The 19650-nt window shown below is 50.0% G+C and overlaps 1 protein-coding gene across 4 annotated transcripts in view; it reads right to left on the reverse strand.

Moving 5' to 3' along the window:
• The window catches only part of IQCA1 (IQ motif containing with AAA domain 1), a 170169-nt gene that overhangs the window by 12012 nt on the left and 138507 nt on the right, over nucleotides 1–19650 (reverse strand). For 3 of the 4 annotated variants that reach the window (XM_054478407.2, XM_054478406.2, XM_054478409.2), the window contains 2 exons: nucleotides 8397–8483; nucleotides 2050–2227 (listed from right to left, as the gene is read on the reverse strand). In XM_054478407.2, coding sequence (XP_054334382.1) covers nucleotides 2050–2227; nucleotides 8397–8483 — 265 coding nt within the window. The remainder of the gene's footprint in view (nucleotides 1–2049; nucleotides 2228–8396; nucleotides 8484–19650) is intronic. The other variant, XM_054478408.2, reaches the window with a different exon arrangement.

Consider the following 19650-nt stretch of genomic DNA (forward strand, 5'->3'; position numbering starts at 1 on the left):
CACATGTTGCAAACACAGTGGCTAATAAGCTAGCTGTTTATAGCATGCAGGGAGTGGATGGTCGTTCTTTTGGCAAAAAAAATTGAGCATCAACTTACGAACAGCCAGAGAGGACCATATATGCCCTCTGCTTTGAGGTGCTCATGTGATTGGAGAAGGAAGAACAGAAACCAAGTCTGACCTAATCACTGTATTACTACCATTCATGCTGACCACCACCACCACTGGCACCACGGCCACCACCACTGGCACCACGGCCACCACCACTGCCCCCACGGCCACCACCACTGCCCCCACGGCCACCACCACTGCCACCACGGCCACCACCACTGCCACCACGGCCACCACCACTGGCACCAGCATGTCTGCTGCTCCTGCCACTGACCGTCATCATCTCCAGTGTCAAATGTGGCCTTTGCCACCATTCCCAGCACCCTCCCCAGAGCCACCCACACCACCATCAACACAGTCACCCTATCTCCCGCCTCCTCAGCATCACCCCACACTGCCTCCACCCCTACTGCCAGCAAGCACTTCTGTCTCCATTAGCACATGCTGTCACCTCCCGCCAACCCCCTCACCATCTCTAACACTGACAGCACCATCGCCATCTTACCTCTAAGTCCTCACCGCTCCCTGCCAGTGCAGTGTTATAGCGGCCCTGCCACGAGCCACCCCTGTGGATTCACATCCGTGTGTCCTAGGCCACTCGTGAATCTGGGCTGGCCCTGTGCCTTCCTCTTCACCAGCAGAGGGTGGTGATGGTCCCTCTGTGTGGCTTGTGAGGCTGGGTCACAAGAATCCTTTCAGCTACTACCCCAACTTCTTGAAACATGTGCTCATGAGATAACCCGTCGTGGGACCCAGCTGCCAGGTGTGAGAAGCTGCACTGAGGCCAGGTGCAGCCTGTCCAGTTGACATAGGCCCCTCTCAGTGCCCACGATGGCCAGCAGCAACTCCAGTCACATGCGTGAGCGATCTTGGGTATCCACACTGTCCAGTCTCCAGACGAAGGAGCCTCAACTTTCATGTGACTCTCACATCATGAGGTACATTAAGGAGAATGCCCCAGCTCTGCCCAGACAACCCTTGGAAGCACATGATGGAATAATGTGCTGTTTGAGCCTTCAGGGAGGTTTTCACACAGCACTAGATAGCAGAACAGCCACCAGCACTCTCGCCAGCTTCCCTTGCCATTCGCCACCCGCCCTTCCCTCCTGCCCAGCCCACGCCACCCTCTTCTCTTCCTCTACCTCCACTATCACTGCCGCCAACACCCTTTCTCTCTGGGGGCCACATGGGGCCAGGTGCTCTGCTAACACCTCGTGAGCGTCACAGCAGCCCTGTGGCATGAACCGTTCTCCTACTTCACAGATGAGAAGATGGCGGCTCAGAAGGTGACCGACTTGTCAGGGTCACCCAGCTATGCAGGGGCAGAGCCAGGATTCTGAGCCAGGCGTCCTGAGAGCCCTGACCCAGGCTCCTCCCCACTCCACTGCTTTGCCTCCCAGGGGCTCTTTTTTTGTGTCATTCCCATTAAAAAACATGTTTCAAAAGAAGTGGATTTTGAATCTATTTAAGGAGAAAGAATTGAAAAAGTAAGCTCTCGTTGTATTTTAATGTTCATTTTAAGTAAATCATTATGCAACTGGACTTTGAGACTGGAAGAAAAAGAAAACCCAACCCGGTGAAAAGACACTACACTCTATGAGGAAGACACCATCACCATGGGTGCAAGGTGAGTGATCCTAATCTACCCGTCCCAAGAAAAATCAGCACCCACACGGCTTTTGTCACTGTCAGGGTAATACTTGTCCAGTTTCCTTTTGTCTTGGGTAGAGAGATATATGCTAAGAACAGAACGTGACCTAGCGGTTTATATCTGCAGCACGTGCTCTGTGTTGGGTGCAGGTACGCACACCCCACCGGGTGCAGGCTCCCCTCAACTCATCTGGCGCCCACTGGGTCCAAGGGCCGCCCTCCTGGCAAGCACACAGTGGACAGCCCAGCCTCAGCTACCATGCATGGGAAGGGGCTGGGGGTACTTGCCGTATCTGGAAGCATAGTCTGGTCTGGGCACCAAAATAATTTTCTGGTAAACTTTGCAGAAAGATTGGAGTTCAGCATCGAAGGGACGCCGTGTGGTCCCCACAATCAGAATCCGGTCATCTGGTTTCAGGAGTTTCAGGATTTGGGGAAGGTGTTTTTTCAGGCGTTTAGGTTCATTCTGGGAGAGAGAGAGAGAAAAAAATTGGTCCACATATAGAAAAAAAGAATGAAAAAATGAAAGAAAATTTACTTAGAATGCGTTGCAGCATCATTTGTTAAAGTGATTGCAAAGCTCTGACAAACACAATTTCTTAAGGTTTGTCCTGGGATGGGTCTTGGAATGTGCTTCCCAGTATGACCCAGTAGATTTTAATTGTCAGTGTTTCCTTTCCTCAACCTCTGGTGTCCAGATTTAGAGGGTGGGAAGGAAGGAAGCATCTTGGCCCTAGGAATGGGAAGTGGTGGCTGATTTACAAACGGAAGGAAGCTCGCAGGGACCTGTAATGAGCTGTGGTGCTCCCATTTTCCTGAGTTGTTTGGAAGCTGGACACAAGACTTCCTTTGCCGATTGCTGGAACAATGAAGAGCCCAGCTCCTGCATCTCATGTCTGAAAAATACCTGGTTACATAAGGTTGTGAAACTTATCTCTCTGAAGCAGTTGGGAAATAGTTTGAACTGAATTATTTTAGCATAATCTCAGCACTAATGAGGGAGAGGAATGAGCGAGGACAGGCTGGCTGTTCAGCACCCCAGGGAGGACGACTTCCAGCCCGTGGGAGTCAGATCTGACCATGTTGCCATGGGCAACAGCCTGGCTGCAAATGAACCTCACCCCCAGTGCAGACAGCAAAGAGGAAGCCGGGGAAGGAGGAGCACACCAGGGGCAATGGTGAGAGCCTCTGCAGAGACTTCCCAAGCACAGTCGAGGCCATTTTTGCTCCCATTTGGCTGATGGCTAATGATATTCCTGCATCTTTTCATGTGCTTATTGGTCATTTGTTTATCTTATTTGGAAAAATGTGTATTTAGATTGTTGGTCCACTTTAAAAGTTGGGTTACTTGTCTTTTCATTATTGAGTTGTAAGGGTTCTTTGTAGGTTCTATTAATAGATAGAAGTCTCTCAATATTACGTGGTTTGCAAACATTTTCTGCTGTTCTGTGGGTTGTCTTTTCACTTTCTTGAGGATGTCCTTTGCAGCAAAAAAGTTTTTAATTTTGATGAGGTGCAATTTTCCTTTTGTGGCCTGTGCTTTTGGTGTCATATCTAAGGAACAACTGCCTAATCGAAGGTCACAAAATTTATGCCTATATTTTCTTTTAAGAGTGTTCTAGTTTTAGCCCTTATTTTTAGGTCTTTGATACATTATGGGTTGATTTTTGTATATGGCGTGAGGTAAGGGTCCAACTCTTTCTTTTGCAGGTAGCAATCCAATAGTCCCAGCACTACTTGTTGAAAAGACTATTCTTTCTGAATTGAATTGTCTTTGCACCTTTGTCAAAATGAACTGTAATGTAAGGCTTTATTACTGGATTCTTGATTCTGATTCATTGATCTATGTCTCTTCTTAGGCCAGTCCACACTGTCTTGATTCTTGTAGCTTTGTGGTAAGTTGGAAAATGAAATTGGGACATGTGAGTCCCCCAACTTTATTTTTCTTTTGAAGAATGTTTTGGCTGGATCTCTTGAATTTCTGGATGAATTTTAGGATCAGTTACCAATTTCTGCAAATAAGCCAGCTGAGATTTCATAGGAATTGCATTGAATATGTAGGCCAATTTGGGAATTATTACCATCTTAACAAGATTAAGTCTTTCAACCAATGAATACAAATGTCTTTCCATTTATTTAGGCTTCCTTTAAATTTCTCAACAATGTTTTTGTAGTTTTCAGAAAAGTCTTGCACTTCTCGTGTCAAAGAACTTTGTGAGAACAATTTCTTTTATTTTTGAGACAGAGTCTCACTGTGTCATCCAGGCTGGAGTGCAGTTGCACAATCTCTGTTCATTGCAATCACCACCTCCTGGGTTCAAGTGATTCTTGTGCCTCCTGAGTAGCTGAGATTACAGGTGTGCACCACCATGCCCAGCTAATTTTTGTATTTTTAGTAGAGACAAGGTTTTTCCATGTTGGCCATGCTAGTCCTGAACTTCTGACCTTAAGTGATCTTCCTGCCTCAGCCTCCCAAAGTGCTGGGATTACAAGTGTGAGCCACCGTGCCCGGCCCTAAGAACTTTGTGAGAACAATTTCTATAGAGTGGTGGGGGCAGCAAGCTGATGGTGGTGGGTTGAGGGGTGAGTGTGGTGGTGAGAAGAGACTCGCCTTTAAGGAACAAAGCAGGTGGTGGGAGTGACTGGGCATGTAGGGTGCACATGTGAGCTGCCCAAAGAACAGTGGAAGTAGGACTGATCCGAGGGTCCTGGTGAGGCTGGAGACTGAGAATCCATGGGGGTAGAGACACACCTGCATGGTCTGAGCCCATCCTCAGCAACCCAGTTGCCACGGTGATGGCAGCGTGATCCCTGCCCTTTCTGAGGCAGGAGATGATACTGCTACCTTTGTGTCCTGAAATGGCAGGGACATTTGAAATGAATCAGCCTATTTGGATAACAAATATTGATTCTGGGCAATGTCCAGAGTGACATCCTTGCTGACGGTGAGGTGCAGTCCCATGAACAGGGGACAGAAATGGGTGTGTCATTCAATTGGTAGTTTCCCTACACTCAGACAACCCCCATTCCAGTGCAGAGCCATCCATTATGCACGAGACCTGTGCACTCATCCATCATGCCAGCAAACCACCCCATGATCACCTGGCCACCTCCAAAACTGCCGCCCCTACCGCGGGGCCTGCCAGCCCCTCACAACTGTATTACTTTGGGCAATTTCAAATTAGTGGCTAGCATCCACGCAGCAATTTCAATTTGCTATTCTGCAGTTAGCTCCACAAAACAACTGCCACAGCCAGCCCCAAGAAAGCAGCAATTCCTTGGCGGAGGCACTATTGTGATGTCAGGAAGGTGCTTGCTAGATGAAGTAACAAAGGGTAATGGGGCAGAAAATGCAGAAGCAGCCTGTGCGCCTCATTCTTTACCGCCTTCGCCTCAGACACAAACAGCTGACTGAGTGCACTGTAGGCGCAGATGGGAGGAGACGCTGCTCTCCTTCTAGAAGGAGGAGAAAGGGAGCGGGCCTGGTCCAGGCGTCTGCAGAGGGCAGGGGTGTGTTTGTAAAAGTGGCAGGGGTTGGAGTGGGGGTACTTGGAGTTTGGACTTTGCTGAAATTCTAGAGATGTGAGGGGTTCTCTCAAAGGTTGCTGAGGACAGTGTGAGGGGAACAGGAGTGTGGGCGGGAGGACAGAGAATTCTGGAGTAGGGCCCATTTGGTTCTAAGACAAGAGGGCCCCAAAGGTAGGTTTTGGGATGATGTTTAGAGTGGCCCCAGGGCTCAGAGGGCCTCAGGGATGCGGTGTGGTTTAGGTGCACCAGGAGGGCTGACCCTATGGGCAGAAGGCGAAGCTGGTGGTTCCCCCCCATGTCTTCCAGCCTGTGCTGTGTGTGGTGGGGAGAAGGCCCCATTCTGGCAACCTTGTTTCTGAATCCCAGCATGACCCGAGAGCAGCTGTGTGCCTTCTGGGAGCCTTTGTTCTCTTTTGTGTCACAGAGAAAACAATACCTTCCTCTCAGGATTGCTGGGAGTTTCCCTGACATAAGTATTGTGCTTGGGAAAAAGGAGGTATTCAATCGATGTCCCCCACTGCCACCAGGGTCCTCCTTTTCCTGTCCGCAGCAGTGTCCCTGCGCCTGGGAAGTTTGGCTTCCATGCTCGGGAGGCGTCACTGACCTCACTGATCTTCACCATGCCCCATCCTTGGGTGAACTTCCTGCCTCTTACTGAGGGAGGGGCCTCACCCCAAAGGCAGAGGTGCTGGAGGGTGCATTCAGTCACTGGATTTTCAAGGGGATTTCCCGGAGTCCCTCAACCCCAGAGCAAGGTTGGCCCTGTTGCCTGCATGGCGGCCGTAGCTGGTGGAGTGCCAGCCTCCTGGATGTTCTTCTCTGTGCCTCTGTGCCCTTGGGATCAGGGCAGCCTTTGGGACAGAGGCTGGGGCAGGTGGGAGGAAGGGCTGGGCTCCCTGGGTGGCTGAGTGATGCAATAAGGAGCTGGTTGCGATGCCTCCTGGGCTCCCCTCACCTGTGGATGCCTCTGCTGCCCTTGGCTTTTGGTCACCTTCAGAATGTGGACGTCCAATGCTCATGGCTACCTGGGGCCCTGGTGGCTGAGGATCTTGGGTGAGACACAGAGTCTCAGAGGCTGGGAGGCTGGGAAGGACAGCAGGACTGGCCCAGTCATGGCTCTGGAGACGCGGGAAGGCAGCAGGAACTCTGCAGCCCTGCTCCCTGAGGGGCAGGCCCCGCAATGCCATCACAGCACGGTGCAGGCCGAGTGGAGCTGGAGTTCCATGTAGAGCTGGTTATGCACACGCAATGGTTTCCTCCCCCGCCCCTTTCCTGCTGCAGCATTGGAGCTGGGGGTGGAAATACTGCGGTGGGGGGCGAAGGATGGCATTCATGCCTCTTGCAGCTCTGAGTCTGGGGTGGCTCAGGTCCCCTGGCCGGGCTTGCAGTCCCCTAGGACTTATCCCAGGATGTGACTCCTGGTCCTCAGTGCAGTTGACCTCCCCAACAGACGACGGACTCCTCTAATGGGAAGTGAACGGAGAAAACATACGATTCGTCCACAACAAAGACCATGCCTCCAGTGGCCTTCATTTCCTACAGGGAAAAAGCTAGGCATGGGCAGGGTTTGCGGGAATCAGGGACGGTGCTGAGAGGTTCACTCTGTGTCAGCAGCAAAAGGGCTGATTCAGGGCAGGGTTCTGCAGGCTCGGCTGCTTCTTCACGGTTTTTAGCTCCCTCCTCAGCGGGCCTCCTTCCCCTCACATCCACTCCCTTTGTGCGAGGGTGTCTACAGGGCCTATATTTCATTCCCTGCCTCCAGCTTTCTCTCAAAGGCACCCTCTCAGCACTCCTTCCCCAGTGCTTCTCTGGCTGTCTCAGGAGGAACATTCTCATTCCCCTTGCTCTCCCAGACTCAGATGTGCAGTGGGCAGGCAGCCGCAAGCACTGATGGCAAGCCCAGGACACTGTGGGAGAATGCAGGGGGCTGCATGAACTCAGAGGCCGTGCGGGCTGAAATGCTTTCATTTAATAGTAAAAGAAGCGGAGGCTCAGAGAGGTTAAGTTACTTGTTTAAGGACACACAGCCAGCTGTGTGAATGCTGTGCATGGCTGGCCTGAGTTCCAGGCCAGTGTTTTCCACTCCCCAGGCTGATGTCTGGTGGGAGAGGGAGTAGCCCCTGCCCATAAATGAGCCAGGTTTCTGATAACTCCAGGTGTGTGACACCTGAGACGAAACGCTGCCCTGCATTTCTCTTAGACGTGGGACCTGGTGGAGAACCCGGTCATTCCTGCCATCCATTTTGCACACCTACTTGTGGACCTTTTCAAGTTTTTCTGCAATGCAGCAACTTCGCCAGCAGAGGGAGCGAACTACTAGAGTCCCAGATTAAATAATAAATGAGTTCTCTGAAGACTTTCTGAAATGACAGGGCAATCAAGGCTCATTTGGGGAAGAAAAGATTGAGCTTCCACTCTTTATCCAAATCATCTCTACCTGCGAAAAGTGATGTATAATACATAAGGATCAAAAGTGATTAAAATCCTTATGAATTTAATCAGAAATTCACAGTTAACCACTATTTGCTTTGGTGCAAATTGATGTGGAATAACAATCTCGTGTATCTGCACATTTTTTTTTAACTTGTGGGAAATTTGCTGGTGATTTGTGGGGGGAAGTGGTGGGGGAGGGGGACCATTGAAAGGAGAGAAAAGAAGGAAGGAAGCAATTGAAACAGGACTCCCTGGAGGCCGGAATGCTGTGCACTTAGCAGTTCTGTTGAGGGTGTTTCTTCATAAATTGCGGGCCTTTTGCTATTTATTATGATGAACAATAGGAAATCCTAATAATAACTCCTATGTGTGCCATTTGCTTTAACTGAGCAGAGTTCTCTAAATTGTTTCTTACCTCTGAATCGTATGTTTGGGTGGAAAATCCCTCTCCCCTTTCTTCCACACTTTCTTTCCTTCTAAACTATGTCTCATAAAGTCAGACCACAGAACCCTTTCAAATACAGTTAGGGCAGGTAGAGACCACTACAGAGAGCCCCAGTGTTTCCTTCCTCACTTGAGAAGGCAAGACCTTCTCAAAAAGTAGAGGTAGGCCTTGGTAAGGGCCTCCTTTGGAGGAAAGAAAAGGCCAAAGTAAGGCATGAGAAAGTCCTCACCATCTTTTCTGAGTTGGGAACTTTTTTGTAGAAGGTTTTTTCTGTGTCTTCAATCCACACCACGGAGGGCTGGAGCTGTCGAGCCACCTGCAGAGGAAAAGGCAGGGCCCTGCTTGTAAATGCGCTTCCCTCTCAGGTGTGCAGAGCCCTGGTTGTAAACGTGCTTCCCTCTCAGGTGTGCAGAGCCCTGGTTGTAAACGTGCTTCCCGCTCAGGTGTGCAGAACCCTGGTTGTAAACGTGCTTCCCTCTGGGGTGTGCAGAGCCCTGGCTGTAAATGTGCTTCCCTCTGGGGTGTGCAGAGCTCTGGTTGTAAACGTGCTTCCCTCTGGGGTGTGCAAAGCCCTGGCTGTAAATGCGCTTCCCTCTCAGGTGTGCACCTGCTCTTCCAGGAGCAGGGTGAGGCGCTCCCTGTGCGGCTCATCAGCTCTGCTGCACAGGCACAGAAGTGTGTTCTGCAGCTAAAACCTGCCCCACCATATCCCCTCCTTCACAGCAGGACAAATCCCCCTCCCTCCCCTAAACCGCTCCTCTGTTAGTCCTGTTCTGACAGGCAGGACAAGCTTGAGGACAAACATTCTGCTCTAGGACCTCAACATCCTCTCAGTTTGGCTTGAAAGAAACCCACAGTTTTCTGCTGAAAATGAATGGAGAACTGGGCCACGAGTTTTAATTACCGCCTCTGGCCGTTCCCAGGTTTATTCAAGTTTGCTTACCATGAGAAAAACCGTTTCAGCACTTGGGCCCCCACGAGGCTATTTGTTCATCTCTGTTTGGCTGTGCCTTTGTGGCCCAGGCTCCCCCTGAAAGGCGGCTCCGAGCCCCTCTGGACAAGCAGGGCCTTGCGACAGAGCTGGGATGGGACTTACCCTGGGCCCATGAATAATTGCTGTACACCTAACAATCTCTTCAAAGCACCCCCATGATAGCGAAGTTCAGGTATTTTTGCAACAATTTGTGCTTTGTGCGAAATTGTGACAGATAAAAGCCATGGTGAATACAGCGTTATGTACTCCTATTTTTATATTTCTTAAAACATCATTAAGGCAGCAGGCATGATTTTAAACCAAGACAGTCATTCAATGAGTGATGGAAAAATCACTAGGGACACTCCACTGTGTCTGCCTCCCTGTCATTATGTACGAAGTGGCAAGTCAGGGCTATAAAGCAGATTACGCACCTTCAAAGGCAGAAGTGGGCACTGATTGAACTGGATCCTTGCGCTGGCCCAACGCCTGGGCCGGCTGCATTCCCAGGCCCCAACACACACGGACATTCAGGGAGAAAAGAGTGCCAGCCAAGCACCATTTGATAGGTGTTATTTTGCAGACCCAGAGTCACAGAATTTAGGAACTCAGAATCCCAAATTTTAATCCTGATCCCTGAGCCAGTGTGGTGTGATAACTGCAGTGAGTGAGCTGGCAGACATGTGCCAGGCATCAGCCACCTATGTTGTGTCCAGCATCACACATGGTCAGAGCCAGCACACACCTGGCGCTGCCTCCTCCTGGAGGCCTTAGCACATGTGGAATAAACTGCTCATCTCATCTGAACCCTATGAAGCAGGTAACAATGAACCATTGTTATCATCCCTGTTTGCAGACAAGGAAACTGAGGCTTGCAGACATTAAGTGACGGCCCTGGTCATACAGGTCCAGCGTGGCAGAAGCAGGACTGGAGGCCAGGCTGGGGGCTACAGTCTGTGCTGGCAGCTGAGGCAGCCTATGCGGGTTCCCTCATCTACTCTCACCACGAGCGTGAGGGGCCAGCCCTAGAACCTCTGCTTCGGAGCTGAGAACTGAGGCCCCAGAGACGAGTAAGTGGTTATGTTACAGTGGGGAGCTAGTCAGGCATGAGCAGGGCAGGAGAGGGCTCCTTCCAATACATACACACACCAAGAATGTCAGGTGACCATCTCATGATGGGCAGGTGGTTGTTTACTGTATTTCTCTAATAATCATTAGTTACAGCCGGCACTAGCGAAAGGCAGCCTCCCAATAAACAGAAACACCAGAAGCGGGTGATCAGCAGCTTCCTGATAAGATCTCAGGGGTTGGGTGAGTGGGCTCAACCATGCACCTTAAGAGGCAAAATGGTGGAGTTAACTGGTCTATGACCTTCTAGGGACATTCGACTGGTAAGGGAGGAGCATCTCAAGTGAGCATGCGCACAACTCCAGTGACCACACTGTGCATGCTCCCTCCCAAGTGCTGGCAGGCCACTGTGCATGCGGACAGCCCACCCCAAGGGAAGAAGCAGGGGAGAAGGGACGCAAGACCCCAGAAGCATGCCAACATATAAAACCCAGGCTGGAGTGCAGTGGCACGATCTTGGCTGACTGCAACCTAGAGCACGAGACCTCTCACCCTTCGTTCTGCTGAATGTGGGGGTGACCTGCATTTGTGAGCACTTTATTTTGGCCTTGCCACTAGGATTTTATTTTTTGGTGTGATCAGGGAACATTTTTACACTGCTGGTGGGAATGTAAACTCATAGAGCTGCTATGGAAAACAGTGTGGAGATTCCTTAAAGAACTAAAAGTAGAACTACCATTTGATCCAGCAATCCCACTACTGTATCTACCCAGAGGAAAAGATATGAAAATGATACTTGCACACGCATGTTTATACTTTGCACATGCAGCACAATTCACAATTGCAAAATTGTGGAACCAACCCAAATGCCCATCAATCAACGAGTGGATAAAAAACTGTGCTCTATATATATATGATGGAATACAACTCAACAATAAAAAGAAATGAATTAACAGCATTTGCAATGACCTGGATGAGACTGGAGACTATTATTCTAAGTGAGGTAACTCAAGAATGGAAAACCAAACATCGTTTGTGCTCACTAGGACGCGAAGGCATAAGAATGATACAATTGACTTTGGGAACCTGTGGGGAAGAGTGGGAGGGAGGTGAGGGATAAAAGACTACAAATAGGGTGCAGTGTATACTGCTCAGGTGATGGGTGCACCAAAATCTCGCAAATCACCACTAAAGAACTTACTCATGTAACCAAATACAACCTGTACCCCAATAACTTACGGCAAAAAAAAAATCAAAATCTCAAATCCCAAATCAATGCGTAGGTTATTAGCTATAGCACCTGCCAGTGGACTCGAGAAGCTAGTCTATTTCAAAGCCTAGCCAAGAAGACTAGCTGATGAGGAGAAACACCAAGCCGGGCACTTTGCCCCCGAGCTTTCATCAATGAAACAGACAAAATGCTACAGGATAAAGGAACTCTCTCGTCTTCTCTCTTCATCTTTGATTTAAAAAAAAAAAGTTTAATAAAATCAGTTCTCTAGTAGATCACAGCAAAGTATTAAGTGATTCTCCAGCTTAAACATTCTGTGCTTCTAAAAAGAAAGCTTTTGCATAAAATGTAGATTCGAAGGGGCCTCTGAGCTGGCAATCCGGAGTTGTAGTCAGTGTGCAGGAGAAAGTTGCCACAGGAGGGAAATCCAGGAGAAAATGCAGGGTGGGCTCAAGGGCCTTTGGAAATGGAGCTCGATGCTGTACACTGAGCTGATCTATACTGATCCTGGCTGGGCACCATACCCTCCGCTAGACCAGCAAGGGCAGGAAGAGGAACGGGATGGGTCCTATCCTAACAGGGTCACTCCAATCGGGAAATGCATCCAGTCAGAGGCGACAGCAACATGTGTTGACAACAACACGTGCTTGGAAGGTGGACAAAAGAGACCCCTGTGTGTAGAGTCTCACAGTAGCAGGTAAGTGAGGAGGGGCGGAGCGTGAGCCAGAGAGGGAAGCCTCTTTCTTCCCCTGACAATTCAGTGCTTCTCACTGGATCACCAGGGGAGCTTTGGAAAGTATGACCTCTGGGTCTCAGCCCTGGAGATTCTGGTGTGACTGGGTTGTTGTCCGGCGTCAGCAGTTTTGAAAGCTCCCCAGATGCTGCTGAAGAACACACATGGTCAGGAAGCCCCGCCCGGAAGCACAGATGTCTACTATGCGCTGGCTTATGCACAGGTTCCCAAAGACCCTGGCCTGGTTTCTCTGCACTCTCTCAATACCACCTTGAGGGCTGATCTCATCCACTCTGGTAGCTTCAGCTGGCCTCTACGTGCTGACCACAACCAAATGCACATCCAGAGCTCCAGGCCAGAGTTTCCCATCCCCACATGGTGCCTGCCTACCGAAGCCTCAGAAGGCCACCTTCCCTCCCTCTATCCTGCCTCCTGCCCATTCCCTGTGTGACTCTGCTGCTACCCAAGCCAGAGGCCTGGGTATCCACCCTTGTCTCATTCCCCACACCTAACAACCCCACAGTCTATTCATGGCACTTCCTAATCCCTTTCAACTCCAAGTCTTCCATTCTCTCAGCTCCTTGGTGCAAGCCCCCGATTTCCTTCCAACATGGCCTGGGCACTGCTGCCAAGGGACGGAGCTGAAGAGCAAGGAGGGGGCAAGCTCCAAGGGGCCATCGTTCCCTTACAGCTATTTTGAGTTTAAGTCAAAAGCTTCCCTACTTTCAGCTCCAAAAGTAAATAAGAAAATGAGATGTTGTATGTAAAAGGTTTACACTTTGTAGAGAAAAGATAATTTGTAATAACAAAGGCAAGATCTTATTTTTTTTCAGTACCTCTTAAGAATCTCAGTTTTAGAATTGAATCCAATGGAGAAACCATATTCACATCAACAACTGTCTCTTCAGATTGGATAAAGAAAATGTGGTACATATACACCATGGAATACTATGCAGCCATAAAAAAGAATGAGACCATGTCTTTAGCAAGAACATGGATGGAGCTGGAGGCCATTATCCTTTCCTTAGCAAGCTAATGCAGGAAGAGAAGATCAAATACCACTTACTCTCACTTGTAAGGGGGAGCTAAACAGTGAGAACGCATGGACACAAAGAAGGGAACAGCAGGCACTGGGGCCTCCTTGATGGTGAAGGTTTGGAGGAGGAAAAGGAGTGGAAAAAATCATTACTGGGTACCGGGCTTAATGCCTGGGTGATGAAATAATCTATACAACAAACCCCTGTGACACGAGTTTACCTGCATAACAAACCTGCACACACACCCCTGAACCTAAAATAAAAGTTAAAAACAAAAAAGCAACTGTCTCTTGTCTTAGCTGACTGCACCCGTGGCTGCTGTGGATCACTTCTCACGATGTCCACGTGGCAAGCAATGGGTTTTCCATAGTGCCTATTGGGGCCTCTATTTTCTCAACCCAGATGGGAATTGCAGATGTGAATACCAAGTATTTCAGCGTTAACTTTTCTCTTTCTGCTCTTAACAAACTAAGCTGTGCAGCCTTGAAACAGCAGTCGCACTAACTTGGAATGATTTTGAGACCCACAATCTTGTTTCCAGCATCTGATTCTAAATCAGTTGTTTTGAAAATGGCGGCACCATTCTGTTGACTGTGAAGTTAGCGATTGTTCCTTTAACGTGTAGCTCGTTCAGAACTAATGGGGAAATTCCATGCTTCCTGAATTTCTAACACACACCTGTGAAGGAATTCCTCTCCCTAGTTCAGCAGCTTTGGGGGCACACAGGGTTGTACGGGGCACTCTGGAGTGATGTGGTTTCGAAGGGTTCAATTATTACCAAACAAAACAGAAAACGCTTCCCAAGAGTGTTCTCAGATGATGATAACAATACAACTGACGTTTGTTTGCAAAGTGCTCTGGCATCCAGGACACCGTTTGCATCCTTGCTGGACACATGCTCCATGTGTGCCAAGCACACCCCGCGGCTGTCCCCTTTCACAGATGAGGCTGCTGAGGCAGAGCCAGGTGAGGGGTGAGTCGTGCTGGCTCAGCAACTGGTAAGTGCTGGAGGTGGGAGTGGGACCTGGGTCTGCCCAGCACCCACAAGGCCACGCATGGATCAGGTGGCCGCCACATTGCCAGGGGAGACGGGATGCCTATTCCTTGACCTGTATCATCCGCTACTATCTTTCATCCCAGCAGGAAGAATGCTAAAGCCAGCCCGGTCTTGCCCTCCAGAGCTCGGATCTCTGGCTTTCCCCACCTTCCCCTGGGGAAGCTGAGGGGCCTGCTGGTCACGGGACCCCTGGTGACCATGTTCAGGTCTGGCCAGAGAGAAGACAGGCATGGAAACTGGGGCAGTGTCAAGCGGAAGCTACTTCATCCAGAAGGGATGAAAGGGACAGAGGCTGCTTCTCTTGGAGAAGAGAAGACTCGAGGCTGGTAAGTTTGCTGTTTTCAAATGCGTGAAAGACTGCCATGGGGAAGAAAGGCAGGTTTTACTAGGTTTGGCCCTGAACGTAGAATGAAGGCTGTTCTTTCATTTCTTCCTTTATAAGACATTTACAGAAGAGCTTTGACATGCCAGGCACTGTGCTAGGTGCCAGGTTCACAAAGAGTAATAATGCAGGGTCGATGCTAGATGCCCAGCAGATAGTAACGAGGGGGTCAGTGCCGGCTGCCATGAGCCCCTGGGCAGCGGGGCAGGCAGGGAGGGCTGCTGGGACCAGAGGAGGAGAGAGGCAAGGGCAGGAAGGGCCTCTGAGGCCACAGCAAACCACTGGCAGTGGACGCCTCAAGAATGGATGGAAGGAATTCTCGAGTAAAGGGGGACAGTGGATGAGGCTGGGAGAGGGTGGCAGAGAGCCCAGGGCCACACAGGGAAGACGATGATAGAGGAGGAGGTCCGGGCTGCCGAGGGGCAGCAGCTGTGGATAGAAGGGATGGGTCTGGAGCAATAGCCAGCCTCGAAGCCAGGGGGCCAACGAGCAGGAGGGGGACAGCCAGCGGTGGCCTGTGCTGGCCAGAGAGTTTGGTAATGAGGAGGTCACTGGTGGCGTTGGCAGGGAGTGGAGGGAACAGAGCCAGGTGACAGGGAGAGCTCCTTCAGAAAGACAGGCAGACAGTAAGCCTGAGGAGGATGTGGCGCATGGGGTAGTCTGTGCCCAGGAAATGTTTGGGGATAGCGTGGGCTAGGGACAGAAGGCAGGAAGATGGGCTGGGAGGAGAGGGGCTCATCTTCCTTGCACCACAGACACCGGAAGAAAGGGTGGCTGGTGCTGCAGGAAGTGTGCAGGCCAGACAAGAAATGTTTGCAGGCGCATCTGCTGGGAATAAGATCTGCTTTTACAGTTTGCGGAAAAGCAGTGTTCTTTAGTAAAAATCTCAGAATATACTGAATGGCATAAACAACACCTTTTCTCCCTCCACCTAGAATCAACTGTCGAACACTTCCTGTCCTTACAGAACCTTTACGAAAATGGGATCTTGTTCAACACATACTGCTTTATGGACTGCCTTGCTCATGTCATATGAAAGTTATTTCTCCATTATCATTTTAACAGGAAGCACCAGCATTACGGTCGTAATTAATCCCCTGGTTTTGAATGTATAGATGGTTTCCATCTTTTACTACCCCAAATAGTACTTATTTAGGGCACCTGGCTGAGAATTTCCTTGGAATGACTGCCAGGAGAGGCTTCCAGGTGGAGGGGCCTGGACGTTCTGTGCATGTCATTTTTATGCGTGCTGTCGCACTGCCCCCCCCCGGGGGTTCCATCTGTTTACACGCTCCCCAGGAATAAATGAGGGCTCTGGCTCTCTACACTCTTCTCGACGAGGACTAATAATAAAAAACTCTCTGCCAATTTCCTAATGAAAAATGGCATCCTTTGCTTTTCTAATTTTCATTTAGCTATGAAAAGGCTTCATTTAAATTACCCACAGATAGTTTGAGGTCATGGACAATTACATGAATTAATTCGTAATTGAACTTTCCAGAGTTCTGTCGGATAGTTCACTTCACCTGTCAGTAGAGGGCTCTTCGCTACTATCAAATATCACTAGAGGGTTTTCGTTGTGTGTCAATTATGAAATAAAGACAAATTTCCACCGTATGCCGTTTCAAATTCTAGGAACTTCTAGCAAACAACTAAAGACGTCTCTATCCACATGTATTTTATGGGATTGATCTTTTGTATTTTCCAAAGAAACACTGTCAAACATTCACCATCACAATTAGATTCTCAGGGGATAATGGCTCAACAATTAAAACCTGTTTGTGTTTCGGCACGCATGGGTTATGAAGATGCTCTGCCCAGATGATCCCTGGACGTTTTGGAGGTTCTCTCTGAAAGGATCCTATTTTGCTTGCCAAGGAGAACTGCAGGAAAAAAAACAGCTACTATTTTTTTTCAGCTGATGTGTCTCAGCTGAAACTCATTCATTCATTCATTCATCCCACACATATTTACGGAACAACTGAGAGCTCTGTGGTAGGAGGCAGGGGTGTCTGGGAGTTGGGAGACAGGGTCCCTGCCTGTGGACGGTGCAGCTGCCTGTGTCTGAATGGGTGTCGCTGAGTGAGGTGCTGCAGGGTTAGGGGTTAGGGAGGGTGCAGGGGCGTGAGGCTTATTTGCAGGGGGAGGGGGCTCACTTTCCCATACTGTGGTCACTTGGATTCTGTTTAAATACTTCATGTGACATTTTGGCCTGCATTTCCACTATTTAAAAATTACATTTTAAGTTTCCATTTCCTTGTAATACCTTTTATGTACTTGCAGAGGTTACTTCAAGTCCTCACTGCAATTAGCTGGATATAAACCATAAATGATCATCAAAAGAAGGGCAGAGGTATACTAGAATGAGAAGCCTGGCTGGGATGACCCTGGGTAGACTGGGAGGTAAACTGAGGCAAAGCAAAGAACTAGAGAGGAGCTGGGATGCAGGGGCTCACAGGAAAGACTGGGCACAGTAACTAGGACAGGACATGCATGTATGTGTGTGTATATGTGGTCAATGTGTGTGTCAATGTGAGAGTGTGTGTGCATGTGTGAGTGTGTATGTTAGTATGAATGTTAGTGTGCACATGTGTGCATGTGTGTGTGTATGTTAGTGTGTATGAGTGTGTATGTTAGTGTGCACATGTGTGCATGTGTGTGTGTATGTTTGTGTGTGTGAGTGTATGTTAGTGTGTGTGTGTTGGGGGCAGGTTGGTGCTAGTAACAGGAACATGTTGATGCAATTAGTGCTTATCCAGACTGTGTTCAAGGGGAAGGTGTTGGATGGTGGGGGGCATCAGGCTTACAAACCACCTGAACTTAACTCGAAGCCCCATCTCCTCCCCAGCCCACTGCCCACCACACTATGGCCAATGAATTCTCGCCAGGTGGAACGGACTCTAGCCAGCTTGGAGAAGCCTGTGTGCAAAGCCATTCTCAACTTCCCAAGGCACCTCCATCGCCCCCACCCCGAGTGTTTCCGGGTTGCCTAAACATTTTGAATGCTTGTGGCATCAAACCCTGGTCCTGCCTTGTCCCCACTGCCCCGATACACAACACCTGCAGATGCCACTCTGTGTTTTTGGTGATTGACAGCCTGCAGAGTGTGTTTCTACACCTGATTGACACACGGCGCCCGGGGCCTCCACAGCCTGACGCCCTCCCTGCGTGGTGTGCTCCCTGTCGTCACTGGACAGGTGGAGAGGGATGTGTATCCCGGGTCCTGGAGAAGCCTGGCTCTCTTGTTGCCTTCCTCCTGGGAGTACCCTTCCCACGGCAGCCTCTGACACAGCTGGACCCGGCTACATGGCCCACCCTGGTCTAGGGGCCTTTCTTTCGTGTCTTTTTTCTCCTTCTTTCTTTGCAGGTGCATGTGTCTGAATTCCGAGAAGTTTCCTATGTGTTGGGGTCTAGGCTCCCTCCCCACCCTGGACCCCCTCCCGGGTGTCTGGTTTGACGTGGCCTCCCAGGACTGACACCGATGTTCCAGGCAGGGGAAACAAACAATGGCAGAGGCCTTGTTGGCCATACAGAGGCCTGCACCCCCACCCACAGTGGGTTTTGATGGACTCTGGGCGCTAGTGAGGTGTCTGTCTGGGTTCCTTACTGTAGCACATGGTCAGTGTGGCCCACTGTGGGGCGTGGAGAGTGGGGAGGCCCTGCCTATGTGGGAACAGGCTATGTGGGTGCTCTCTGCACTTTCTCCTCCCTTTTGCCAGGAACCGAACCGAAAACTGCTCTGAAAAATAGTCTACGTAAAAAAGAAAAGGTTCTGCAGCCTATGTGCACGTCGCTCCTCAGCCTGCAGCTGTGTCTACACACAGTGGAAGGTGAGCCTGGCCTCTTCATGGACGACCCGCTCAAGACTCAGGGCACTGGCCTCCCACTGTGTCCACACCTGAGGCTGCACTGGAGCTGCTAAATCCTGTGTCCGTCTCCCCATGTCCTTGCTCCTCCCTTTTCTCTCCCCCTCCTTTTTGATCAGCCCTGTTTTGGGGGCCAGATGTAGGCCTTGCATTATCCTTACTGATATTCACCTTGTAAAATGAGACTAACATATGTATTACACTAATTGTACATCTCTGTGTGTCTGTGTGTGTGTGTTTTTTTTAAATAAAATCAACCACAAATAGCAGCAATGTCTTTGTCTGGGTTATTAATCAGGAAGACAAGTCTTCTTCTATGAGCTACAGAAACATACCTTTTATGAGCTACAGAAATTGGCCAGGCACCCCTGCTGACACCTGAACTAGCTGTCTACACCACCACACACCACATCTGGGCAAGAGCTCTTGGTGTGCTGCCGTAAGACTGCTGGCTGTGAGCCCACAGAGGAGCCGGGTGGATGGTACTGGGACACAAGAGCATCGAGGGTCCCTTTTGTCCAGATGCTGCAGACCACTGTGGGTCACGTGTCCTACAGCTGACACTGCCTCGACCCTGTTCTCCCAGGTCCTCATTCTAACTCAGCCCTCAGGGGCCAGGTCACCAAGCAGAGGCGAGGAAAGCAGAACCTAAGAACCTCCAGAGGCAGAGAGGACCCTCGCCACAGATCCAGGGGGCCACGGAAGCATCCTCTGCTCCAGCCTCCTTCCCTACGCTCTGCCCTGGCCTTCCCTTGCCTCTCTCTAATGAGAGGTCTGGAGGGTTAGGGCCATGCTCACTGGCAAGGCGGATGCAGGAAGAAGCAGAATGGCTTTCAGTTGCTTCATCTTCTCACACTGGGATATTCCCAGCAGACTCACTGGCCCAGGAATGGCCTTGCCCCCGTGTCTTGTGGAGGGCACAGCCTCCCACAGGGTGGGGCATGCGGAGCTGATGCTTCCCCAGAGGCCAGCTGGGGGCCATGCGATGGTCTTGGGGCCTGACCTGGACTGAAATCCAGAGGTCAGTCCTCTGATTCTCTTGCATTTTTGTTGAAATTCAGCACTCTGAGTGTCAGTTTTCTTATCTGTAAAATGGGCACGTTAATTCATACCTCATCAGAGCTTTGATGCAATTA

Source organism: Pongo pygmaeus, chromosome 11 (genome assembly GCF_028885625.2).
Source record: "Pongo pygmaeus isolate AG05252 chromosome 11, NHGRI_mPonPyg2-v2.0_pri, whole genome shotgun sequence".
In the NCBI taxonomy this organism is placed as follows: domain Eukaryota; kingdom Metazoa; phylum Chordata; class Mammalia; order Primates; family Hominidae; genus Pongo; species Pongo pygmaeus.